General features: G+C 48.6%; 1 protein-coding gene across 1 annotated transcript; it reads left to right on the top strand.

Annotated features, from left to right (window-relative positions):
• Positions 1-1,140: 1,140 nt before the first annotated feature.
• On the top strand, positions 1,141-27,787 carry LOC311247475 (toll-like receptor 5; the record flags this gene model as incomplete). The annotated part of the gene is made up of 5 exons (XM_084338516.1): positions 1,141-1,343; positions 1,950-2,016; positions 22,407-24,684; positions 25,788-25,876; positions 27,601-27,787. Coding segments are annotated over 5 exons (2,824 nt in total), but the record flags the coding sequence as incomplete, so codon positions are not given.

Below are 27,787 nucleotides of genomic sequence, written 5' to 3'. Positions count from 1 at the left end.
AAAGTGGGGCGGGCCAGGGTGTTCAGTGTTCGGACTGCTGTGGGGAAAAAACTGTTTGTGAAGCGTGTGTGTCTGGTTAGGATGGACCTGTAGCGACCTGAGGGCATGTGCTGGAATAAGTGGTGTGCTGGGTGAGAGGGGTCGTTGACTATTTTAACAGAGCGGGTGACTGTGCGTGAGGTGTAGATGGAGTCCAGAGAGGGGAGGGGACAGCAATTAATATGCTAATATGTGTCTTGCTCGAAACACCGTGGCCAGGAGAGTTGATGAATTATCAACGGACATTAAAGACAAGTGCCTGCGCTGCGTTCCGTTCCCTCAAGAACAGATTTACCACCGCCCCGGTCTTGCTCCACCCAGACCCCAAGAGGCAGTTCATCGTGGAGGTGGACGCCTCGGATACTGGACTAGGGGCTATCCTGTCCCAGCGGTCAGCGACGGACCATAAGGTCCATCCATGCGCCTTCTACTCTCGTCGTTTCCTTCCTGCTGAGAGGAACTACGACATAGGGAATGGGGAGCTGTTGGCAGTGGTAGCTGCCTTGGAGGAATGGCGTCATTGGCTGGAGGGGGCCGAGGAACCGTTCACCATTTGGACTGACCATAAGAACTTGACGTTCATCCACGCATCCAAGCGCCTCAACGGCCGGCAGGCAAGGTGGGCTAGCTTTCTCAGTCGGTTTGACTTCTCTTTGACTTTTCGTCCTGGGTCCCGCAACACGAAGGCCGACTCTCTGTCCCGGCTACACACCAAGGAGGATCCAACTACGGAAGATCCGACTCCCATTCTCCCTGAGGCCAGGGAGGTGGGAGTAGTCACCTGGGGCATCGAGACCGTTGTCAAGCGTGCCCTATGTTTCCATCCTGCGCCAAGCAACATAACTTTTCGTCGCCTCTTCGTCCCCGACTCTGTCCGGTCCCGGGTTCTCCAATGGGGCCACACCAGCCGGTTTGCCTGCCGCGCCCCTGCCGTCCACCACACCTTCTCCTTCCTGGCTCGTCGGTTCTGGTGGCCCACCATGAGGAACGACGTCAGGGAGTTCGTGTTGGCCTGCACGGTCTGCGCCCGCAGCAAGGCCTCTCACCAAGCACCCGCCGGCCTGCTGCAGCCACTTCCGATTCCGAGCCGTCCTTGGTCCCATGTGGCGTTGGACTTCGTCTCTGGCCTTCCACCCTCCCAGGGAAACAGTCATTCTAACAGTGGTGGATTGTTTCAGCAAGGGGGTCCATCTCGTGGCCCTTCCCAAGCTTCCATCTGCTTCCGAGACGGCGGACCTCCGGACGAGCCACGTGTTCCACCTCCATGAGTTTCCCCAGGACGTCATCTCTGACCGGGGGCCCCAGTTCACTTCCCAGGTATGGCAGGGTTTTTGTAAGGGATTGGGGGCCACTGTTAGCCTTTCCTCTGGTTATCACCCACAGACTAACAGGCAGACGGAGAGAATGAACCAGAATCTGCTCTCCGGTGTGTTGCCACCAAGAAGCCTGCATCCTGGAGCCGGTTCCTCCCCTGGGTCGAGTACGCCATCAACTCCCTGGTCAGCTCCGCCACCGGCCTCTCGCCGTTTGAGGTATCTCTGGGCTACCAACCCCCTCTCTTCACAGCACAGGAGTCGGAAGTGGCAGTTCTCTCCATGCAGGTTCATCTCGACCGGTGTCGTCGTGTCTGGGAGATCACCAGGACTGCGCTGCTCCGTGCATCGGAGCGCGCCAGTCGGGGAGCTAACCGACGCCGGATCCCTGCGCCAACATACCAACCAGGGCAGAGGGTGTGGCTCTCCTCCAAGGATCTCCCGCTTCAATCCACCGCCAAGAAGCTGAACACCCAGTTCGTTGACCCTTTCGAGATCCGGAAGGTGCTCAGTCCCACGGCGGAGTCTAAGGCTTCCAGCCTCCATGCGGATTCATCCTGTGTTTCATGTGTCCCGTGTAAAACCTGTCTCTCTCAGTCCCCTGATGCCTCCTGCCCCAGATCCGCCTTTTCCTGAGATGGTGGATGGACACCCCCAGTGGAAGGTTCGCCGGCTCATGGACATCCGACGCCGAGGACGGGGTTTCCAGTATCTGGTGGACTGGGAGGGATACGGTACCGAGGAACGGAGCTGGGTCTCCCGCCAGCTCATCATGGACCCGCCCTAATCACCGACTTCCATCATTCCCATCCGGTCGCCAGGTGGCTCCCGTGGAGGGGGGGGGTACTGTGAGGGCTGGCCCAGCACTGCGCGCTTCTCAGCGTCAATTACCATCATGCACCTGAGAGGAGTTTCCAATCAGCTCGTCGGGAGGACTCTTATACACGGTTTGCAGAACATTCATTGTCGGGTCGTTTTGTCACCACCAACTCTACTCTATATGCGGCACGGTGGTGTAGTGGTTAACACTGTCGCCTCACAGCAAGTAGGTCCAGGGTTCGATTTCCGCTTGGGGACCAGGTTTCCATGATGCCAGGGACTCAGGTGGGGTATCTCCCAGGCCTTTCTGTGTGGAGTTTGCATGTTCTCCCCGTGCTCGCAAGGGTTTCCCCCCCGATAAGATAAACCCAATGGAAAAACATGCACAACAGATCGCTAACGCTGTGGCGTCCTTGACGAAGACGGACAGGAGCACTTAGATTGGTCCCCGGGACGCGGCTCACGTTGACGCCCTATCTGCTCCCGGCTGCCCATGGGGGGAAGGACAACGGGATGGGAAAAGTGCAGAGAGACATTTCATCGGCGACTCAGTGCATGTGTGTGTGTGTTCCTGTGGGTCGCCCATCTCGCGCGTGTGTGTTAAACTGCATGATAAATAAAGACTTCTAGTCTAACCAATTACTGCTGTTCCCTCTCGTGTTTCTCCAGTGCGAGACGTTTTGCTTCTCCGCCGTCCCTTGGAGTTTGTTGCTGTTTTCTCTCTCTGCCTCACCGTGGACCCGTGCCTCGTTTTCCACTTCGACCTTGCTCCTGGTGAGTCTTTTGGAAGACTATTTTCCTCTGAACTTATATCCTCGTTTTTGTCCTGGACTCACTGCCCTCGTCCGTTTTTGTGTGTTTCGTTAAACACTGAAGATTTGTTGAATTGTTTTGTTACTGGACTCTGCCTTGTATTTTCTACGTTTTGGACTAATGACATTCTACGTTTCTTTTTTCCCCTCGAGTGGGATAGCGTAAAGCTGCAGAGCTGCAGAGCCCAACTTTGCTAAAGGACATTCCCCTCAACTGGAGTAACATATTGTCGCACATTTCTGTTTGTAAAAATAAACACGGCCTTCGTTTTTGGCTAACATTGAACTACCTGTCTGCGTCGTGCTGTTGGGGTTGCTTACAAACCCAGTGGTGCAGTCGTGGTCACACGCGGTTACACGCCGTGTTACTAGATGATCACTGAGGCAGAAGTACGCGCGCACAAAGATGCGCTCTATCCATTCGTTGTGCGCTAAGTACCCGGCCAGTGGCCACCCATAACAAAAGCGCGTCTTCAACCACGCCCCCGCCCGCAAATACAAACAGATATAAACAGATCATTTGAGTACACCCGGCCACCCATAACAAAAGCGCGTCTTCAACCACGCCCCCGCCCGCAAATACAAACCGATATAAACAGATCATTTGACAACAGTATCATGTTCCTACCTGCAACGCAACCTGAACCAACGATGCCACCGCCGCTCCCCAAGAGAAGAAAGTTGCAGCTTCAGAATCAGCCTATCCAAAGCAAACTTAGTTTCGCTATACCTGCACGACCTCCAACGCCCGGGTACAGTACAGCTCAATACATGCATACAATTGTTAAGGGGATGCAGACCAAGACTTTCGTCTTGTTTACATCAGGGTCCCCCATTTTCAATTCATCATAACATACACCAGATAGACAGTCTTGCTCTCTTAATATGCTGGTTAAATCGGCTGTCTTTAACCTGAATTAGCAAACAAGATACAAAGCATTCAGTTGACTAATTGTATATGTTCTAATGTTCTCTGTTCTAATGTTCCTGCTACCTTTTTCAGCTTCGCTATTTCAAAAAAAAAAAAAAATCTGTTCTGTGCGCATGTGTAACGGAGGTACCGCAGTATATCCACAGTCACGGGTACAAGTAGTGACGTGGCTGTGGATGGTAAGCGGTACTGCAAGTAAACTCACTCCCCAGAGGCATCCAGACCCGGAAGCAAGAAGTGAATTCACTTCTTGCTTAGTGGTCTGTGATGCCGCCCGCGACGCGGGCGTCCGGGGTTCAACTCCCACTCAGGGCGATCCCTTAACAGGGGTTGAATCGAGTAAAAACACAACGCAGACAAGATCACACCGGCTACATGTGGTGCCGTTAGACCCGGATGCCCTGGGTGGAGTGAGTTTAGGGGGGTGAGTGTAACGGAGGTACCGCAGTATATCCACAGTCACGGGTACAAGTAGTGACGTGGCTGTGGATGGTAAGCGGTACTGCAAGTAAACTCACTCCCCAGAGGCATCCAGACCCGGAAGCAAGAAGTGAATTCACTTCTTGCTTAGTGGTCTGTGATGCCGCCCGCGACGCGGGCGTCCGGGGTTCAACTCCCACTCAGGGCGATCCCTTAACAGGGGTCGAATCGACTAAAAACACAACGCAGACAAGATCACACCGGCTACACATGCACGTACCGGCGGTCCGGCGCGCGTGCACGCGTGCGCGTGCGTGGCGTGTTACCAGTTCCCATATTACGACTGCACCACTGTACAAACCATAACAGTCACTTCGTTGGACACAGCTAAACAGGAAGGAATACTAATAATATTGTCACAATAATGATGTTTTTGAGGAAGTTGAAGAGAGAGACCAGAGAGAGAGAGAGAGAGAGAGAGAGAGAGAGAGAGAGAGAGAGAGAGAGAGAGAGAGAGAGAGAGAGAGAGAGAGAGAGAGAGAGAGAGAGAGAGAGAGAGAGAGGCTCGATCATATATATTTTTTTCTCATGGTCTCAACTCCATCCTATATCCACTTTGTCTCTCGTGGCGGGAGCGTGCAGTAACTTTTCAACAGGTAACGAGTGGAATTATTATCTCTAATGAATTGGTCACAACAACAACAACTTGTAAATCGCTTTGGATAATAGCGTCAGCTAAATTACTAAATGTCAAATGTAAATATGCGACGTATGGAGGCACGCTCAAAAACAGAGGAATGGCTTATAGGCTGTTATGTTATGCAAACACATTGTGTGCACCATATCCAAATGGTCTGCGACATATAGGCCTGGAGGCGAGTTGTTTGGTCTGAAATAGACTATTGGTGAAACGTATGACTAAATATGCTGTATTACAGAGGAGTTTTGGCAATTGCAAACAGGGAACTTTGAACCTTTGGTAGAAAGGTGTAACCTGCTCTTTCACCGGGTATCCGTTCAGGTACGTCATTCCTCTTGACCATGCAAGTAACTAGTTACTCTAATCTGATGACTTTTTTCAGTAAATAGTCATCTAACTTGTTACTTTTTACAAGCTAGTAATCTGATTACAGTTACTTTTCCAAGTGGCTGTGCGTTACTATTTAGTTACTATCTCATAATGCTGATGATAAGAGAGCCAGGTGTGACCTTATATGGCCTGATGGCTGATGACGTCTCATGATGACCTGTCTGAGCAGCCAATCATGATTTATGACATTATGCACCTTCAATAAAGCATTATTTTAAAAGAAAACAGTTGTTATTCTTATGTTGTGGCAGCAGCAGGGGGGGACGACGACTTCGTAACCTAGTTACTTTCAAAGTAAAGTCAGTAAAGTAACTAGATTACTTTTTAAAGGAGTAATCAGTAATCAGATTATTTTTACAAGTAATTTGTGGCATCACTGATGACCACTTCGTTTAGCATTGTCTGTTATACCGTTAACTTACTTACCAACAGATTACATCTAAAACCCACATTTTGGGGAAGGCGTGTTGTCCAATTTCAACTGCGATTTTCCCCAAAAGGAAACAAGTTCATACAAGATAGTACTATTAGCCACAAATAATTTTTGTGCAATAGGCAATAAAGGTTGTAATCTGTAAATGTATTTGATTTTACTGTAATTTGACAGTATTTGGCACCTGTTGCTGCCGGACATTATCTGTACACAGATATGCACCCCTTTGTCAACTGTTTACAATTGTCTTCACATTTGTCTGAGTGTGTGTGTGTGTGTGTGTGTGTGTGTGTGTGTGTGTGTGTGTGTGTGTGTGTGTGTGTGTGTGTGTGTGTGTGTGTGTGTGTGTGTGTGTGTGTGTGTGCGTGCGTGCGTGCGTGCGTGCGTGCGTGCGTGCGTGCGTGCGTGCGTGCGTGCGTGCGTGCGTGCGTGCGTGCGTGCGTGCGTGCGTGCGTGCGTGCGTGCGTGCGTGCGTGCGTGCGTGCGTGTGTGTGTCAAGTCAAGTCAAGTCAAGAGTTTTAATTGTCACGGCATACAGGTATACAATGAAATGCGGGTGGTCTTGCCCGCAACGATGTGCAATACAGTGGTACAACATATAATAGAATCAAAAATGAAAAACAACATTGTGCAGTAAACAGGTAACAGGTAACATGGAGTGACATCTCGGTATCTGTACATAGTTATTTACAGAGCATATGGGACATGCTAGTTAGCTTTGGTAGTGCAATACACTGTTCCTGTTATTCTAATTTAAAGTGTCCTTTCCTTTGGCCATAAGTGTGCGTGTGTGCGACATGAGTGTGTGCCCGCTCATGTTAAAGTGTTAAGTGGCTGCTCGTGTGTGAGCGTGCACAGCGTGCGTGTCGTGTGTGTGTTCATGTGTGCTTGTGTGTGGATAGTTCAATGTTCTGAGCACTCAATGTTCATTGTTCATGGCTCTGATAGCCTGGGGGAAGAAGCTGAGCCTAAGCCGCTCTGTCCTAGTAGCTGGGGTTCGCAGGCGTCTGCCTGACCTCAGCAGCTGAAACAGGCTGTTATTTGGGTGGTGAGGGTCTTTCATTATCCTGCAGGCTCTGGATTTGCACCTCTTGTTGTATAGAACCTGCAGGGGGGGTAGTGCAATACCCGTGGTACGCTCGGCTGAGCGCACCACTCTCTGTAGGGCCTTCTTGTCCTAGTGTGTGTGTGTGTGTGTGTGCGTGTGTGTGTGTGTGTGTGTGTATGTGTGTGTGTGTGTGTGTGTGTGTGTGTGTGTGTGTGTGTGTGTGTGTGTGTGTGTGTGTGAGTGTGTTCATGCGTGCTTGTGTGTGTGGAGAGATCAGTGTTCAGTGTTCTGATGGCCTCTTGGGGAAGAAGCTGAGTCTGAGTCTCTCTGTTCTTGCTGCATGTATGCGGAGGCGCTTGCCTGACCGCAGCAGCTTGAACAGGCTATTATTGGGATGGTGAGGGTCCTTCATTATTCTGCAGGCTCTGGATTTGCACCTCCTATTGTATAAGTCCTGCAGGGGTGGTAGTGCAATACCTGTAGTACGCTCTGCTGAGCGCACCACTCTCTGTAGAGCCTTCCTGTCCTGGGCAGTGCAATTGCCAAACCAGGCAGTGATATTCCCAGTCAGGATGCTCTCCACAGCCCCGGAATAGAAGGACTGGAGTATCTTCCCTGATACTCTGTACTTCCTTAATTGTCTCAGGTGATAGAGGCGCTGTTTTACCTTTTTTACCACAGTGTCTGTGTGTGTTGTCCATGTCAGGTCCTCTGTGATGTGGACTCCCATAACTGCCCCATTGATCCACAGTGGCGTGTGTGTCCCCTGCTGTATTCTCCTAAAATCCACGATCAGCTCCTTGGTCTAGGTCAGGGGTCGGCAACCTGCATCAGCTGCGGCTCCCTGGCCCAAACAATTAAAAAAATTAATTCGATTTTTTTTAAAAACTTTTTTCTGTTCTCTTATTTTGGAGATCGATGTCATACTGTGACACTGAAATGAAAAAATATTTCATCAACTAAAATATTTAGTCAACACAAATATTTCATCAACTAAAATATACAGTACGTCACACCCCGCGCCTCTCCCTGCCGTCTGCAAGTGGCTAATCTTGAGTTTCCGACCCCCCAGTAAACTAACCGGATAAATCCAAAAAACTGAAAGTCTGAGGAAAATAGAGGGTTTAATTCAGAGTAGACAGATTAATTTGCTTTCACGACTAACAATGCTGTTATGGTTTGTAACCGACCCCAATCGCACAACACAAGACAGGTATGATGGTTTGCCAAGAAACAGATATTTATTTAGAACAGGGAAAAAGGGCACTGTCCCTTTAAGGGAGAAAACACAAAACACTGGAATAACACAAGAGGGGAAGGTAAAGTGCCTTTAAGAGGCGGGCAGGAAAGGGAACACTATGGGAAAGTAAGGGAACGCCTAAGGGAAGGTTAAGGGAACGCCTAGGGACAGAGGAACTAGAGACTAGGTAAACTTGGGACAAGGAGAACTAGGGAGAGAGGACTAGGGACTAGGAGAGCTAGGGATAGAGGACTAGGGACTAGGAGAACTAGGGATAGAGGACTAGGGACTAGGAGACCTAGGGACAGAGGGGACTGAGGCCCGCGGAGGCGGGCTGGGGAACAGGGAGGAACTGGGGACGGAGACCCGCGGAGGCGGGCTGGGGACAGGGAGGAACTGGGGACTGGTGGGAAAACATCTGGGCCGCTCTGCAGAACAGAGGAGAGGGTTAATATTCAAAGGGAACAAACAGAGCAGATGCAGAACAGTCCAAATAACAAAGTAACAAAGTAAATACTATCTTCGTGTGAACAAACACACAGTGGGAGATGAAATGTCCAAAATAATATCCACGAGAGAACAAAACAGAGTGGGAGATGAAATGTCCAAACTAATAACTAAGTGAGAACTAAAGGAGGCAATACGCTGGGTGAGTGACATCACAATCAAAACTCACCCAGGCGTATGCGTAATGGTGCAGGAACAGCAGCGGGACGAGGGCAAGGGGCATTACGCTGAGTGAGTGACATCACAATCAAAACTCACCCAGGCGTATGCGTAAAGGTACAGGGACAGCAGCGGGAACGGGGGCAAGGGCACTACGCTGAGTGAGTGACATCACAATCAAAACTCACCCAGGCGTATGCGTAAAGGTACAGGGACAGCAGCGGGAACGGGGGCAAGGGCACTACGCTGGGTGAGTGACATCACAATCAAAACTCACCCAGGCGTATGCGTAATGGTACAGGGACAGCAGCGGGGCGAGGGCATCGCCACCGGGTGGCTGGCTGTCCGAGCCGAGGGACAGAGTGCTGGAACAGTGGCGGTGGCGAGGATGTCGTCCACCGGGTAGCCGCTGTCGGAGCCGAGGAACAGGGTGCTGGAACAGCGGCGGTGGCGAGGATGTCGTCCACCGGGTAGCCGCTGTCGGAGCCGAGGAACAGAGTGGCGCGCCACACCTTGGTGTGCGCGTCGGAACAGAGAGCTGGAACAGTGGCGGTGGCGAGGGTGTCGTCCACCGGGTAGCCGCTGTCGGAGCCGAGGAACAGAGTGGCGCGCCACACCTTGGTGTGCGCGTCGGAACAGAGAGCTGGAACAGTGGCGGTGGCGAGGGTGTCGTCCACCGGGTAGCCGCTGTCGGAGCCGAGGAACAGAGTGGCGCGCCACACCTTGGTGTGCGCGTCGGAACAGAGAGCTGGAACAGTGGCGGTGGCGAGGGTGTCGTCCACCGGGTAGCCGCTGTCGGAGCCGAGGAACAGAGTGCGCGCCACACCTTGGTGTGCGCGTCGGAACAGTGGCGGTGGCGAGGGTGTCGTCCACCGGGTAGCCGCTGTCGGAGCCGAGGAACAGAGTGCGCGCCACACCTTGGTGTGCGCGTCGGAACAGTGGCGGTGGCGAGGGTGTCGTCCACCGGGTAGCCGCTGTCGGAGCCGAGGAACAGAGTGCGCGCCACACCTTGGTGTGCGCGTCGGAACAGAGAGACGCATCTGGTGCGTCTGCGTGGAGGAGTGTGCCAAGCTCGAAGGTCTGGAAGATGCGCGTCTGTGCGCTGGTACGGAGGAGCGTGCCAAGCTCGAAGGTCTGGAAGATGCGCGTCTGTGCGCTGGTACGGAGGAGCGTGCCAAGCTCGAAGGTCTGGAAGATGCGCGTCTGTGCGCTGGTACGGAGGAGCGTGCCAAGCTCGAAGGTCTGGAAGATGCGCGTCTGTGCGCTGGTACGGAGGAGCGTGCCAAGCTCGAAGGTCTGAAGTGGAACACTGGAATACCTCCCGTAGAGGATTAGAGAGCGCAGTACAGTGTCTCCCTCCAGGCAAACGGCGGCAGGTGGCGAAGGCTTGAGCGCATCTGGCGCGCTGGTCTGGAGTGGAACACTGGAATACCTCCCGTAGAGAATTAGAGAGCGCAGTACAATGTCTCCCTCCAGGCAAACGGCGACAGGTGGCCAAAGCCCTTGAAGATGCGCGTTGCGCGCTGGTGACTGGAGAGCGTGCCAAGCCCGAGGGTCCGGAAGATGCGCGTTGGTCTAGATGTGCGTCAGGACGAACAGCTGCGCTGGGGTCTGCAGTGGAACGCTGGGGTGCCTCCCGTGGAAGTTACAGGGAGCGCAGAACAGTCTCCTCCACAGGCTACGGCGACAGCAGACGAAGGCTGGAGCAAACATCTCAAGGCTGGAGAGATCCATCTTACAGCATTGGTAGACCAGAGGATCTCCCGAAAGAGTCTAGATGTTAGAGAATATGACTCAGCATGAATACAACACGACCCCACGCCGAAACGAGGGGAAGAGCCCTGGTATTTAAAGCCCACAGGGGAACTAATTAGCCTGCCACCACAGGTGCGAGAGGTAATTGATAATAGTCCAGGTGTGGCCACTGAGAGTAAACGAGAGTAAAGAACGAGAGGGTGGGGGCTAGAGAGAGTGAGTGAGAAGGGAATTTCTAACAGTAGGCTTTAAAGAAACAGAGAAAAGGTGGTGAGCAGCGGGCAAAACCTCACAGTACCCCCCCCTCAACGGGAGCCACCCGGCGACCCAAAACAAATACAGACAGAGTGGCAGGGGGCAAAACAAGAGGTACTGGCCAAGCCAGCAGGGGAAGCCACCACAAGAGTGGGGCTAGCAAAAGAAACAGGGTCGCCGAGGGGTAACTAGGGTAGCAGAGGGGCAACTGGTCTAGAGGAACTGGGTCTAGAGAACTAGTCTAGCGAACTGGGCAAGAGAACTGGTCTAGAGAACTGGTTTAGAGAACTGGTCTAGAGAACTGGTCTAGAGGAACTGGGTCTAGAGAACTGGTCTAGAGCAACTGGTCTAGAGGAACTGAGGGGCAAGCAGGGTAGCTAAGGGGTAACCATGGAAGCACCGGGAAAGGGCTAGCAGAGGGAAGGTTAGCTGCCAGGGCACTGATAGCTACAGGGCCTATGCTAGCTGTACTGCTACATCAACATAGAGGCTGCGCTAGCTGCCGGAGCTAGGCTGGCAGACAGGGCTGGACCAGCATGAGAGCACAAGCTAGCTGGAAGGACAGTCCTAGCTGTGTGAGAAAAACTGACCTTGCTAGCTGAAAGGGCAGTCCTAGCAGTGGGATAAACTACACAAAAAAGTGGAGGCCATGCAGAGGGACCGGGTTAGCTGCTTGGGCCTGGCTAGCTACAGGGCCTATGCCAGCTGCAAGGCTGCATTAACATAGAGGCTGTGCTAACAGCCGGGGCCAAGCTAGCAGACCGGGGCCATGCAGAGGGAAACTGGGTTAGCCGCCAGGGCATGGCTAGCTACAGGGCGGTCAAACAGGGCAAAACGGGAAGCAAACAGGGGAGCTAACCGGGGAGACTAACAAGCTAAACAGGGGAGTAACAGGCTAACAAGGGAGCTAAACAGGACTAACAGGGAAGCTAAACTGGGCAAACAGGGAAGCTAACAGGGCTAACAGGGGAGCTAGAGGGGAGACTAACAAGCTAACAGGGGAGCTAACAGGGCTAACAGGGGAGCTAGAGGGAACAAGAAAAAAAAAAGGCAAACTCAACATACACCGTCTGTGCTGGCTGGGGTCGTCGATTTGGTGGGGTCGTACTGTTATGGTTTGTAACCGACCCCAATCGCACAACACAAGACAGGTATGATGGTTTGCCAAGAAACAGATATTTATTTAGAACAGGGAAAAAGGGCACTGTCCCTTTAAGGGAGAAAACACAAAACACTGGAATAACACAAGAGGGGAAGGTAAAGTGCCTTTAAGAGGCGGGCAGGAAAGGGAACACTATGGGAAAGTAAGGGAACGCCTAAGGGAAGGTTAAGGGAACGCCTAGGGACAGAGGAACTAGAGACTAGGTAAACTTGGGACAAGGAGAACTAGGGAGAGAGGACTAGGGACTAGGAGAGCTAGGGATAGAGGACTAGGGACTAGGAGAACTAGGGATAGAGGACTAGGGACTAGGAGACCTAGGGACAGAGGGGACTGAGGCCCGCGGAGGCGGGCTGGGGAACAGGGAGGAACTGGGGACGGAGACCCGCGGAGGCGGGCTGGGGACAGGGAGGAACTGGGGACTGGTGGGAAAACATCTGGGCCGCTCTGCAGAACAGAGGAGAGGGTTAATATTCAAAGGGAACAAACAGAGCAGATGCAGAACAGTCCAAATAACAAAGTAACAAAGTAAATACTATCTTCGTGTGAACAAACACACAGTGGGAGATGAAATGTCCAAAATAATATCCACGAGAGAACAAAACAGAGTGGGAGATGAAATGTCCAAACTAATAACTAAGTGAGAACTAAAGGAGGCAATACGCTGGGTGAGTGACATCACAATCAAAACTCACCCAGGCGTATGCGTAATGGTGCAGGAACAGCAGCGGGACGAGGGCAAGGGGCATTACGCTGAGTGAGTGACATCACAATCAAAACTCACCCAGGCGTATGCGTAAAGGTACAGGGACAGCAGCGGGAACGGGGGCAAGGGCACTACGCTGAGTGAGTGACATCACAATCAAAACTCACCCAGGCGTATGCGTAAAGGTACAGGGACAGCAGCGGGAACGGGGGCAAGGGCACTACGCTGGGTGAGTGACATCACAATCAAAACTCACCCAGGCGTATGCGTAATGGTACAGGGACAGCAGCGGGGCGAGGGCATCGCCACCGGGTGGCTGGCTGTCCGAGCCGAGGGACAGAGTGCTGGAACAGTGGCGGTGGCGAGGATGTCGTCCACCGGGTAGCCGCTGTCGGAGCCGAGGAACAGGGTGCTGGAACAGCGGCGGTGGCGAGGATGTCGTCCACCGGGTAGCCGCTGTCGGAGCCGAGGAACAGAGTGGCGCGCCACACCTTGGTGTGCGCGTCGGAACAGAGAGCTGGAACAGTGGCGGTGGCGAGGGTGTCGTCCACCGGGTAGCCGCTGTCGGAGCCGAGGAACAGAGTGGCGCGCCACACCTTGGTGTGCGCGTCGGAACAGAGAGCTGGAACAGTGGCGGTGGCGAGGGTGTCGTCCACCGGGTAGCCGCTGTCGGAGCCGAGGAACAGAGTGGCGCGCCACACCTTGGTGTGCGCGTCGGAACAGAGAGCTGGAACAGTGGCGGTGGCGAGGGTGTCGTCCACCGGGTAGCCGCTGTCGGAGCCGAGGAACAGAGTGCGCGCCACACCTTGGTGTGCGCGTCGGAACAGTGGCGGTGGCGAGGGTGTCGTCCACCGGGTAGCCGCTGTCGGAGCCGAGGAACAGAGTGCGCGCCACACCTTGGTGTGCGCGTCGGAACAGTGGCGGTGGCGAGGGTGTCGTCCACCGGGTAGCCGCTGTCGGAGCCGAGGAACAGAGTGCGCGCCACACCTTGGTGTGCGCGTCGGAACAGAGAGACGCATCTGGTGCGTCTGCGTGGAGGAGTGTGCCAAGCTCGAAGGTCTGGAAGATGCGCGTCTGTGCGCTGGTACGGAGGAGCGTGCCAAGCTCGAAGGTCTGGAAGATGCGCGTCTGTGCGCTGGTACGGAGGAGCGTGCCAAGCTCGAAGGTCTGGAAGATGCGCGTCTGTGCGCTGGTACGGAGGAGCGTGCCAAGCTCGAAGGTCTGGAAGATGCGCGTCTGTGCGCTGGTACGGAGGAGCGTGCCAAGCTCGAAGGTCTGAAGTGGAACACTGGAATACCTCCCGTAGAGGATTAGAGAGCGCAGTACAGTGTCTCCCTCCAGGCAAACGGCGGCAGGTGGCGAAGGCTTGAGCGCATCTGGCGCGCTGGTCTGGAGTGGAACACTGGAATACCTCCCGTAGAGAATTAGAGAGCGCAGTACAATGTCTCCCTCCAGGCAAACGGCGACAGGTGGCCAAAGCCCTTGAAGATGCGCGTTGCGCGCTGGTGACTGGAGAGCGTGCCAAGCCCGAGGGTCCGGAAGATGCGCGTTGGTCTAGATGTGCGTCAGGACGAACAGCTGCGCTGGGGTCTGCAGTGGAACGCTGGGGTGCCTCCCGTGGAAGTTACAGGGAGCGCAGAACAGTCTCCTCCACAGGCTACGGCGACAGCAGACAAAGGCTGGAGCAAACATCTCAAGGCTGGAGAGATCCATCTTACAGCATTGGTAGACCAGAGGATCTCCCGAAAGAGTCTAGATGTTAGAGAATATGACTCAGCATGAATACAACACGACCCCACGCCGAAACGAGGGGAAGAGCCCTGGTATTTAAAGCCCACAGGGGAACTAATTAGCCTGCCACCACAGGTGCGAGAGGTAATTGATAATAGTCCAGGTGTGGCCACTGAGAGTAAACGAGAGTAAAGAACGAGAGGGTGGGGGCTAGAGAGAGTGAGTGAGAAGGGAATTTCTAACAGTAGGCTTTAAAGAAACAGAGAAAAGGTGGTGAGCAGCGGGCAAAACCTCACAAATGCAGGCTTACCTGTATGCTTGATATGTGGTGCGAAATTTGCGAACAACGAAAAATTTACTTTTTATTTGATAGATTTTCCACAAATAAGGGAAGGACTCAAATAGAGCTGCATAGTTCAGGGATTTATTTCAAAGTAGGTCTACAGATGCCAATGTTTTTTCTCCTTTTCTGTGTTTTATTTAAAAGTAGGTCTACACATGGTAGTCTTTTTTCAAAGTGGACTACTTTTTATTTTATAAATGTTCCACAAATAAGGGAAGGACTCAAATATACCTGAATAGTTCAGGGTTTTATTTCAAGTCGGTCTACAGACACCAGTATTTTTTTCTCCTCTTTTGAGTTTGAGGTTTTCCTTTGTTATAACAGGTAAAAACAGCAATAAAAAGTCAAACATTTTCTTTTTGTTGCTTTATAATTCCATTAATGCAACAAACTGTGCTATAAGTATAAAGTATAATAAATCGCAAATTACTTTGGGTATGCAATTGTCAGGCGTTTTATGCTAAATGTGGGGTATGCTTGGGGATATATAAAACGTTATACACTGTGTCATCTTCATTTTAAGGGTAAATAGGTTGAGCATTTTATTTTGTGGGAGGGGGGAAAAGTGGCTCTTTTGATAGTAAAGGTTGCTGACCCCTGGTCTAGGTGGACTATTTACTGAGGAGTTTGGGCGTTTGCCAACCGGCAACTTTGAACCTTTGGGAGAGAAAAGTGTAGCCTACTGTATTGACTCTTTAACTGTGGGTGACCCTTTGGTGCCTATCAGAATGTAGAGCTATTATAGACCAAGTGTAGACCACTTATTTTAACAAACAAAAAAATGCCACTTACAGCACCTTTATATTCCATTCAACATTCATCCACAAACAGCGGATATTGGCTTTAATGCCAATGGGCCATTATTCCTACAGCCCTATATTGAGTAAGCTCAGTCACATCAGTGATGTGTAAGATATTGAGGCAGTGGACTATGAACCCCACAGTGTAAACAGGCTGTGCCTCCCTTCACTAGAGAGAGTTCTGGATTTCAAATCTACCATTTATCAGTAAAATATTGGAAAAAATAGTCTCAGTCCAAATAAACTCCTATCTTAAAGAAAACAACATCTTAGAAGTCTTTCAGTCAGATTTCAGCAGATACCACAGTACGGAAACTGCACTCACAAAGGTAATTAGTGACCTCAGACTCAACTCTGATGCAAATCAAATCTCCATCATTATCCTATTAGATCTCAGTGCAGCTTTTGATACTATTGATTCACAACATCCTAATAAATCGACTTGAAAAGCGTATTGGTTTCTCTGGCTGCGTGTTGAACTGGATCAAAACATATATCAGAGGAAGCATGTTTTATATTAGTCTAGGTCAGGAGACCATACATCAGATAAACATAAGAGTCGCTATGGGGTTGCACAAGGCAGCTGTTTAGGTCCATTACTCTTTTCTCTCTATATGCTACCGCTCGGCGACATCATCAGAGAGTATGGTATAGATTTCCACAGCTATGCGGATGATACACAATTGTACATATCCGCTGAACCAAATGATACAACAGCAATAAACTCCATTACCAACTGCCTATCAGCAATAAACAAATGGATGAACGATAACTTTCTCAAATAGAACAAGGACAAAACTGAAGTCCTACTTGTTGGCCCCAAATCAAAAAGAGAGATGCTAACAAATAATCTAGGAAGTTTAACCACTTGGATTAAACCGGAGGTGACAAGTCTCTGTGTCATCCTGGACTCAGATTTGAACTTCAACGCCCATTTAAACAAAGTGACCAGAATTGCCTTCTTTCATCTCAGAAACACAGCGAAGGTACGACCAATTCATGCTTTTATATCTAGCCGACTAGACTACCGCAATGCACTATTCACTGCATGGTCTCCCCAAGAAAACTACTGAAAGACTCCAGTTCATTCAAAACTCTGCAGCTAGACTACTAACTAATACCAAAAGGAGGAAACACATTAGTCCTGTCTTAGCTACTCTACACTGGCTTCCTGTAACTTTTAGAATTGCAGGCTACCATATGCACCACACAGAGGATATTACATTTCCGTGGTCATTTAATATAAAATTGGTAATTTGTTGAATTTCCTCTCTCTAAGGTGATAATGTGGAAGTTGGCTCTTCAGACGTTCATCATTGGAGTGTATCTGCAGGTATGATGAGGTGGTGTCTTTTTTATCTGCAGGTATGATGTGGTATGGTATCTTTATATATCTACGGGTATGTGGTGGTATCTTTATATAACTATAAGTATTGGTGGTATCTTTGTTTTATATATCTAAAGGTATGAGGAGGTGGTATCTTTATATATCTATAGGTATGGGTGGTATGTTTGTTTTACGTATCTACAGGTATGAGGTGGTATCTTTATATATTTAAAGGTATGTGGTGGTATCTTTATATATCTATAGGTATGGTTGGTATCTTTGTTTTATATATATATACAGGTATGAGGTGGTGTAGTGGCCGCTTGTCGCTCCCCAATGAATCGAATGATGCACCCACTTAGATATTTCCTAACTCAGCAATCAAAGTTATGGATGTTGAATGAGTTGAATGTCCAACCTGCAGCCGATGTAGTTTGCAGGGTTTTATTGTCCAAAGGAAAGATGAATGATGATGAAGTTGAACAGAACAGTTGTCAATTGTTTGGTATAGATAAGCAATTCCAACAGTGAAAGCAGGTTTGAAAGTGAATCCTCGGCAGGTGCATGCCTATAGGCTCTTCTTTTTCTACTTCTTCTTCTTCTTTAGAATTTCCGGCAGTGTACATGGCGTATTACTGCCCTCCTCAGTTCTTATACTACGCTAGTAGTACGGTTGCAAGTCCTCTTCTTCTTCTTTACCGCATTTAGCGCCATCTTCTGGAATCCTTTATCCCCCTACAGTGTCCATTTCCCCCCTTCCCCACCATGAAGTGCAGCTACTGCTGCTCCTCCCTGACTGAGCCCCCCTCTGCGAGACACTCCTTGCCTCCCACAAGCTGACTCTGGACTTCTTGGATACTCACAATCCCCTTCTCTAATTCCCTAACCACTTCCTGCCATGTAAGACCCTCCATGCCCAAATGTTGAATTGCCACTCTAACAATCACCTTAATCCTCTCCGTTTTGCCCTTAACCAAAGCCGTAGCATTAACAACCTCTGCCACAAAGGCCACAATATAACATTTCTCCTCCACACCCTCTTTTTAACCTCCTGCACTACCCTCTCTGCCAAATGCCCTTCCCCAACCCCCTGTCCCTTACCTTGATCTCCCTGACCTACCACCCTAGCTGCCTCTGCATACGACATCTTACCTTCCCTTCTCACTCTCTGAACCACTACCTCCCTTTTCATCACCTCACAACCCCTAAACGCTACACTATGCTCCCCACCACAGCTACAACACATTGGCCCCACTCCCTCTCCACACTTCCCATATTCATGTTCCCCGCCACATCTCGCACACCTCAGCTTCCTCCTACACGTAATGGCTATATGGCCAAACTCCTGGCACCTATAGCATCTCAGCGGATTCTGAACAAACTCCCTAACCCTAAACACCATATACCCTACAAACACCTCTTTAGGAAAGACCTCACCCTCAAACTGAATAACTACTGTCGCCGACTCTATCCTATCTGCTCCTCTCTTCATCCTTTCTGCACTCTTAACTTTCCCATTACGCCTGTTACTCTTCAAATCCCCTACCAGCTGCTCTATACTAACCTTGATTGGAATTCCACTAATTACCCCCTTGCAACCACCATCCCTTTTCTCCCCTACTCTCACTACTCTACAGACATTCACTTTGCCAATGCTCCTCATTTCCCTTGCCTTCTCTACCTGCACTAAACGTACACACCCTATAAACAAGTTCCCATCCCCCAACACCCTTCCGTACCTTACCTCTCCTAACTGTGCTCTAATGAGTTTTGACAGCTGACCCGGCTCTATATTCCTAACTCCATCTTCTCCCTCAAATCGCACCACTACATTCAACCCTTCTGTAAAACCCTTTCCTCTACCCTCATCCTCTGACCCACTCAAACTATCTCCCCTCTCTTTCTTCCTCTTACTCCCCTTCCCCTCACTTTCCCTACTCTTCTTCTCCACCTTTTCCCACCCTTCTCCCTCACTCTCCTCCCCACTATACTCCATACTGTCACCACCCGACTCCTTTCCTTTGCCCTGGCTATTCTCACCCCTATCGCTGTCGTTCTCCCCCTCCTTGAGAAAGCTCTCCATGAGCAAGTTCCACTCCTCCCAGCTCCACTTGTTTTTCAAGTCCTCACTCCACTTGCTCCCATCTTGATCCACCCAAAACCCTGGACAGTCTTCCACGGGTCGGGGCCAACCACTAAAACTAAAGTTTCCATAAGTTGCTTCGTGCACCTTCCACCACCACTCACTCCCCTTCATGTCATCGATCAATCTCTTAAATGACTCTGACTCTATCTCCAATAAAGACATCTTCTTCTTCTTAGGCATCTTGTTTGAGCAGTCTCTCAACGTGCTACTCCTATCGATCGAAAAACCGACGTCTTCCCACCGTCGTCTCTATTCGATAGGCAACCGGTTCATGCTTCCGCGTTCGCGTTTTGCGCTCTGATTGGCCACTGACCTACACTAGTTTTTTGCTCCTTACCTTTGTGTTGACTTGTTGCCAGATGCCTGTTTTTGGGTTCCAGCTGAGAGGTAGGAGCTGGAAAACATAAGGGTTCCATAGCCTGAAGTCTTATAGTCATACAGTCCAAAGTTTATAAAGATCCCACAGAAAATTTGTGTTTTACAAAGGTTTTTGTAATGTGTGTACCGCAATAATTCAGCGTGATTATCCAAAATGGCCGTCCACTTCCATTCATTCAGACGCCCGAGTCAAAACAAAGCACTTGTTTGTCTTCTTCTGCTCCCTTCTCGTTGCAATCAGCGCTTGTCTGGGATCACTTCCAGAGCAGACGCTCCTTGGTTTGAACGGTGTTCAAACATTTTCGCCATCAGCGGTGCCTGGTCAGTTCAGGACCTTTTACAACCGGACGTGGTCACTCGTTGGAGCGGCTTGTCAAATGATGCTCACCGGATATTTCATCTTGTAACTCGAGACCCGAAGCACACAATAGGTTGAGTGTGGTGACGATCGAAAGGCGGCAAATTAAACTTTCCAACAATGTATTGAATGATCGGGAGAAATGCAGCCCAGAGCAAAGTGCCGCGTGCACGGGCGTGACGGCCCGTATGAGGGTTGGCCCGTATGAGTATGGTTAAGGTTATGGTTAAGGTTATGGTTAGTTTAAGGTAACAGTGTGGTTAAGGTTAGGGTTATGGACGGTTAGTGTAAGGTTATGGTTAATGTAAGGTAACAGTGTGGTTAAGGTTAGGGTTAAGGTTATGGTTAGTTTAACCCTCGAGTCACCCTTGTCGCAGTTCTGCTCAAATGGGTTAGGGTTAGGGTTTTCTTCACGTGTGTTTGTGGATAGCGCTGGCTAGATTTTATGTATATGCCAAAAAAGTTGCTCAGTATCACATCTTGGACTCACATTAAAATAATCCATGTTTGTTTTTTAAAAACAATCACTATTAAGCGTGTGCACAACAAGTGTCACACCTTTCACCCTAGTCGCAGTACTGGACAGGTTAGGGGGTTAGGGTTAGAGTTAGGGTTAGGGTAACCCTAACCCCCTAACCCTAACCCCAACCCTAACCCTAACCCTAACCGTGACCCTAACCCTAATTTAAGAAATGGTTAAAATCCTGAAAATGAATAAATATTCGATATGTATGGTGAGGACTGAAGTTACTAATGATATTCATGAAAGAAAATGGGAACAATACACGAAAAAGATATGTTTTACTGAGATCGCAGTTTCGGTCACTAGGGAGACAGGTAGTGGGTTTTTTGAAGGTTGACTCGAGGGTTAAGTTAACAGTGTGGTTAAGGTTATGGTTAGTTTAAGGTAACAGTGTGGTTAAGGTTAGGGTTGTAAAAGCGGAAAAGCGGCCCTACATATCCTCTAAAGAGGATAATGAATGGAAAATAACAATGTAGCCTACCTCTCAATCGTCCCCTTTATTTAATATTAGCAAATCACCTATGATTGGTAATGTATTGTTGCAGGGTTTAATCAATCTTTGGTAACAGTTCACAATAACCCTGCATTCATAATGTGTTCATTGATCATCTATGAATTAATTATGCTAATGAATAAAACATTTATAACATAATTTAATGATGTGCTACTGCTGGGACCCCACCTCCCTGTTGTTGATCTGATCAATCAGCCGGTATCACGTCTTCGTCTGTTTGGTTTGTGTTCTCATTTACGTCCACTGACTCTGCGTTGTGTATTTGATTCCCCCGACGTCTCCTCATACTGGCTGATAAAACCCTTATCATTCCCCGTTAGTGCGATCCGCAAACCATAATAATTCTCCACCTTCGTAAGAATTCGACACTTTGACAACGTACTACCTTACCAGGAAAAGCGTTGTTTATTTTCATAAACAGAAGCCTCAGCTCAGATGTTAACAGATTGTATTGTCCTTGAAAAATCTATTCTAATGATCTCTCCTTTAACCCCGCTCGGGGATCCTCGCGGCCTGGTGGGTATTCCAGAAGCCTGTCGTCGTGGTCGTGCCACGTCAGTCCTCCCCTCCTCTCCCCGCGAGGGGAGGGAGTCTCTTCTGTGTGATCTCAGTCCTAGTCAGATTGTAGTCTGCCCTTAGTCACTCTTGGTCTGCCCCTACCCGGAACCACTGTCAGCTTTATAGGATCTTCGTCATAGCAACGACGGCCCGCCTCTCTTCTGGTTGTCATGCGACGCGCTGTCATGACAACTGCTTTAACCTTTACACACATCAAAACGTTTCATTACTGTCAAAACCTCCATCGCTCTGCTCCTGTGTCTCCTGCCCCGCCGTTATCTTTGTGTCCTAGATCGGAATGTCAACATTCGGCTCGCTGGCAGCTAAACATTCTGCTGGCTCCTGCCTCTGAACCGTTTCTTCTATCACCGTCTGCTAAGGCAAGCACATTTCTGACCTCTCTGACCTGGCCCCTTTTTAGATGCGGTCATCTCCCCCCAATCTATACATCACATACATTGAAAAACCACCGATTTTTTATCACTGTGTCTATAAGTACTACATAGTTGCTCATGATGCCCTTCATCATTTGGTTCACAGTGCCTCAACAGGATTTTGGTGTGATTATTAATTACATGAAATAGAATAATTTTAATTAATGATATAGTAAAGATAAAACTGCAAATGTAAACATATTACTCTCCCCAAATGTCATTGTTCACTTTTATGTGAACAATGTAATCACCCGTCACCTGTCGCCTTAGGTCTGCTGATGCCAACCTCCCACGACCAGGCTCCGGACCTGGGGCGACAGGGCCTTTGCTGCTGCTGCCCCCTCCATCTGTAATGCCCTCCCCAGCCATATCCGTGATGCAAACACCCTGACATCTTTTAAATCTTGCTTTTGACCTCTAATTCTGTCGGTTTTATTTTATTTTGTCATGTATTATTTTTCTTCTGTTTTTGTTTTGCCATAGTTTTGTTTCTTCTACACATGTAAAGCATCTTTGAGCATCTGGAAAAGCACTATATAAAATAGATGTATTATTATTATTATTAATTGTTCCAATCTTTTCTAATGGTTGCATTCCTGTTTATGCAGGTAGCCACAGGCTATAAACCATGCAACCTATCTGGTTCCATAGCTGGCTGTATGTTTAAACACCACCACTGGGTCCCTGCTCTGCCTCCCTACATCACCCACCTGTACCTGGATATGAACTACATCAGTGAGATCAACGACACCTCCCTCTCAGGCCTCGAGGAGCTGCAGGACTTGAGTCTTGGATCGCAGCGTGGTGACCCTCTTGTTCTACGCAACAACGCCTTTCGCAGACAAAGAAACTTGACTCGGCTGGTGCTAGGCCGCAACAGAGGTCTTCGCCTGGAGTCCAATGCGTTCGTGGGACTGTCCAACTTGAGGAATCTCTTTTTGGGTTATTGTTCTTTGGGGCAGTCTATATTAGAGGGCAGCTATCTGCAGCCATTGTTGTCCTTGGAGACTCTTGACCTGAAGTACAACCAATTACGGAGACTTCGGCCTGCACTGTTCTTTTTGAACCTCACTCACTTCACAGAGTTGGACCTTAAACTGAACAAAATTCAAAGCATCTGTGAGGGGGACCTGCTTGGCTTCCAGGGAAAACACTTCCTATTCCTCAACTTGAATTCAAATAGATTGTATCCTTATGGCTTCAACTGGGACAAATGTGGGAATCCTTTCAGAGGGGTGTCATTTGGGATCCTTGACATATCCACCAATGGCCTTCACGTTGACAACGCGAGACAGTTCTTCAACGCCATTGAGGGGACGAAAATCAGTCATCTCATAATTAATGGGGGAATGGGGCAAGGATTTGATCGTGACAGTACCAGTGATCCGGACCGGCGCACATTCCAAGGCCTCCAGAATAGTTCAGTCAGTGTTTTGGATTTGTCTGGAAGTCGTATATTATTTTTGCAACAGGGTGTTTTCAGTCCGCTGAAAGAAGCCATAATAATTGACATTTCCCAAAACAAAATTAATCAGATAAACATAAATGCCTTTGATGGTCTTCAAGGAAATTTACGATTGCTCAACCTGTCACACAACCTCTTAGGGGAAATTTATTCTCACACATTCGATCGACTGATGGACCTTAGAGTGTTAGACTTGTCTTACAACCATATTGGCGTTTTGGGTTATGAGTCATTCAAAGGACTTCCCAACTTAAGACACTTAGATCTAACGAGAAACTCTCTCCCGGACCTGGGTTCTCCTGCACCATTACCGCGCTTAGAATATCTTAATTTGGATGGTAATAATTTACATCAGGTGTACAGTCTTGCTAAGTTTGCCAGTAATAGTATTGAATTGGACATTAGCAACAACAGGTTACAAAACTTGGGAGATGTTTACGATATTTTAATTGGCTTCAAAAGTCTCAGACATCTCTTCTATGGTGGGAACTTCATCGGTTGGTGCACCGGGCAATGGACAGTGTCTCGGTCAAACAGTTTGGAAAAACTGAATCTCGACAGAAGTTCCTTGCAGACCATATGGGCTATGGGGAAATGCCTGGACCTCTTTGATCCTCTTGAGAATCTAACGACTCTCAGTTTGAGCTTCAACTTATTGCAGTCCCTCCCTCAGGACATTTTCAAGGGTCTCACCTCAGTGATGACGATCGACCTCTCCTCCAATTCCTTGACCTATCTCCAACCAGATGTCTTCCCAAATAGCCTGAAAATTCTCGACCTCTCCAACAACATCCTGGCCTCCCCTGACCCCGCCACCTTCCGCTATCTCAGCTTCCTCAAGCTAATGAGGAACCCGTTCGTCTGCGATTGCAATCTGGCGAGCTTCCTGACGTGGGCGAACGGAACCAACGTGACATTCTTGAGTCCCGTCACGGAGTTCAGGTGTGAGTTTCCCCCGGACCTCCACAACGTCTCTCTGTTGGAGTACAGCCGGGTCGCCGCGCAGTGCGATGAAGACGATGAGGCGGCCGTCCGAGATCTGAGACTCGCTCTCTTCGTCACCTGCTCGAGCCTCCTCATCCTCACCACCGCCGGGGCGATAGCTTACGCTCGCTTCCGTGGTCAGATGTTCATTATTTACAAGAAGGTCATCGGCAGAGTTATGGAGGGCCCGCAGGCGGCGCCCCCTGCTGACGACCCCAGGTATGACGCCTACCTCTGCTTCAGTGACAATGACTTCAAATGGGTGGAGGACGCTTTTCTGAAGAAGCTGGATGCCCAGTTTGCGGAGAACAATTCACTCCGTTTGTGTTTCGAGGCCAGAGACTTCCTGCCGGGCGAGGACCACTTGTCTAACGTCAGAGACGCTGTCTGGGGCAGCAGGAAGACCATGTGCATCGTGACGAAGGAGTTCCTTAAAGGTACAGGAACGCTTTTCCCAAACCGATATCCAATAATATGCTGCCTATCGTCAATAAAAGTACCCAGTGATGATATTGGAAATGCCAACTGTCATTTTGCAGATGTAATAGACAATTAATCTGTGCGTTTTCAATGTTTCATATTAATAATAATTCTTCATCATCATCATCATCATCATTATTATTATTATTATTATTATTATTATTATTATTATTATTATTATTATTATTATTATTATTATTATTATTATTATTATTATTATTATTATTATTATTATTCAAACTAAAATAACAAAGGTATAGACATTTATGATTTCTTATTGTGGAATTGAATTGCCCATTGTTCCTTTGTTCTATTGTTCCATTGTTCAATCCATTGTTGTTCCTTTCCATTCAAAGTCCAGTATGTTGACTATTTATTGACGGAACTCAACATTGCAGTGGACAGACCAAAACTAACGTTGACATGCCTCTATACAGACAGTTTCACTGGCATTCTGTTGCTAAGGAACAGTTTGGACCCAAATGTATTTCCTGTCGACGATTGCACTGGCAAACGTTGCAACAGGAAATCAACTTGGTTGGTTATGTAAGGGATAATGTATAGCTACGAGGTCATTGTCGCAAAATAATTGACCGACACGGAGTTCTGGAACACAGAGGCGCAGTGAAGGTCAATTATTTTGCGACAATGACCGAGTATAGCTATACATTATCCCGCTTATTACATGGCTAACTTACTAGCAATATACCTAATTCATTTTACACCATCGACAAGACGAGATCAAATGCAGACGCAGTTGTTCTGTGGGCTGTGGCTCCTATGTCATCGGCAGGTGTGGACGTGATTGAACCCGATGTAGTGCAGCTGTGCGAGATAAAGCTGGGAACGAGGTTATAGCTTTCGTGACTGCGATCAAAATGCTTGATTGTGATTGGTCAATAGCGCTCTGTTGCCCATAGCAGCGGTCAGTTATCGAGAAAGAATTGACCGCTGCTAGGGGTAACGGAGCGTTATTGACCAATCACAATCAAGCATTTTGGCGAATGTTAAAACGCCATGTAGTAATGATTTATAACCATCACTTTGAACCCGTGTATAGATGGGTGGTGCCTGGAGGCCTTCATGCTGGCCCAAGGCCGGATGCTGGAGGAGCTGACAGACGTCCTGATCGTGGTGGTGGTGGGGAAGGTGCGTATCTGGTTGTAAATGCTTCAGTGAGTATTAACATTGTGGGAAACGGCAACATTATGGGAAATGCGCTTACCGCCTTTTCCAGAGTCAGACAAGAAGATGGATATCAATTTCCTCTCTGTGCGTTCAGTAGAAAGCTACAGTATCCGGCTGCAAGCTAGCCTAGCTTAGCACAAATTAATGGAAGTGGATACGGACCAGCTAGCCTATAGCTAAAACACGTTTCCCAGAGTTTTAAGCTAGGCTGAATGAATGAATGAAAACTTTATTTAACAGATTGCAGAATGGGTACAATACAGTACGGCTCAATACACACAATTGTTAACACATTCCCTGCCACGCAATTTGAGCATCTTATACCACTCTCTGCCACCACTCTAAGTGTATGGAGATGTTCACCTTCTTTGCAGGGCTATAACTTTTTAAATTGTATTGCTAAATTGACATTACTATGGCCCATTCAAAATCGATTATCTATCGTTCGGATGTAGGAACGTTTTACTTTTTCATTCATAGATTCATACGAAAATACCGTCTAGAATATAAATATGTTTTTATCGTTTTCTGCAGTAATTCCTAGAACGTGAGTTATAGGCATAAACGCATATATAGATTATCAACTGCCGTTTGTTGCCGATCCACGCTATATTAAAAATGTCAACTGTACATGATCCTAAACGTTATGACTTATCATGCGCGGATGAACGGGGGGGGGGGGGGGTCGTTTATAATTCCGTGATCGTCAGTAAATGCTTTATGTAGTATGGGTGATATATTGATCAGAGCGGTTTGCATTGATAATAATAAACAAACAGGCTGAAAGTAACGTCAGCGTCCTCTTACCGTTCGCCGATGAGACTGGAGGAGAAAGATCCCACTTATTTGACGGCGATCTCCTAAATCCATTTCCGGTTTGTATAATCATAATAAACGCCCAAATCGTATCGATTATTGCGTTATGGCAGCGATCGCTACACACGGACGTGTGTCTACAGTCGCGCAACAATATGCGAGTGCCGGACGCATTTGCCAGATGCACCAGGATCACAAGAGATCCACTTCCGGTTGCAACTCGCCGATCATCCACTTGGCGGCAGTATTGAAGCGTTGCAGAGTTGTGCATGCTCCCACTGCATCAGACCAGGCTCCGTGAGGGAATTATGAATAACATGGCGAAAAAATGAAATATGATCTCAATAATGTCGTACGCCGTGGAATGGCAGAATTCGCATGAACTTGAAACACGTTGTAAGCCGTTTCCGGAGTGGGATGTGTTAAGGGGATGCAGACCAGAGAAAGATGTTTGTCTTGTTTACATCAGGGTCCCCCATTTTCAATTCATAGTGGTCCAATAGTGGCTAATGGTCCAGATCCGCTTCCATTCACTTGCAGCCAGATAGCTTTCTACTGAACACACAGAGAGGAAATTGGTATCTATCTTCTTGTCTGACTCTGGAGAAAGTAAGTAAGTGCATTGCCCATAATGTTGACATGTTCCTTTAAGAAAGATAGGTTACAACAGTGGTCCTCAACTTTATTTTTGGAGATAGAAAGCTTGTTTTCTTTTTTCAGTTTAAAATGTTTAATCTTTTAAGATTTTAAATGTTTAAAATGCACTACAAACCGAGACTGAGTTTAAGTTAATTGAACTGAACTAACTAAAACACAATCCCAATGCAATCACTTTCAAATGACTAAAACTGATTTGAAATATACCAAAGATGCCCCACTACCACCTGATGAAGTACCAGGCCGTCCGGACCTTCATCCAGAAGAGAGAATACCTGGTCTGGCCTGAGGACGCTCAGGACCTGGAGTGGTTCTACGAGAGGCTCATCTCCAAGGTCCTCAAAGACACCACAGTGAAGAAGGCCCCGCCTGGTCCCAAAGAGGACGCCGCGCCAGACG

The sequence above is a fragment of the Notolepis coatsorum genome (genome assembly GCF_963971535.1).
Source record: "Notolepis coatsorum genome assembly, contig: SCAFFOLD_1059, whole genome shotgun sequence".
In the NCBI taxonomy this organism is placed as follows: Eukaryota; Metazoa; Chordata; class Actinopteri; order Aulopiformes; family Paralepididae; genus Notolepis; species Notolepis coatsorum.
This window is presented reverse-complemented; position numbering and strand designations above follow the sequence as displayed.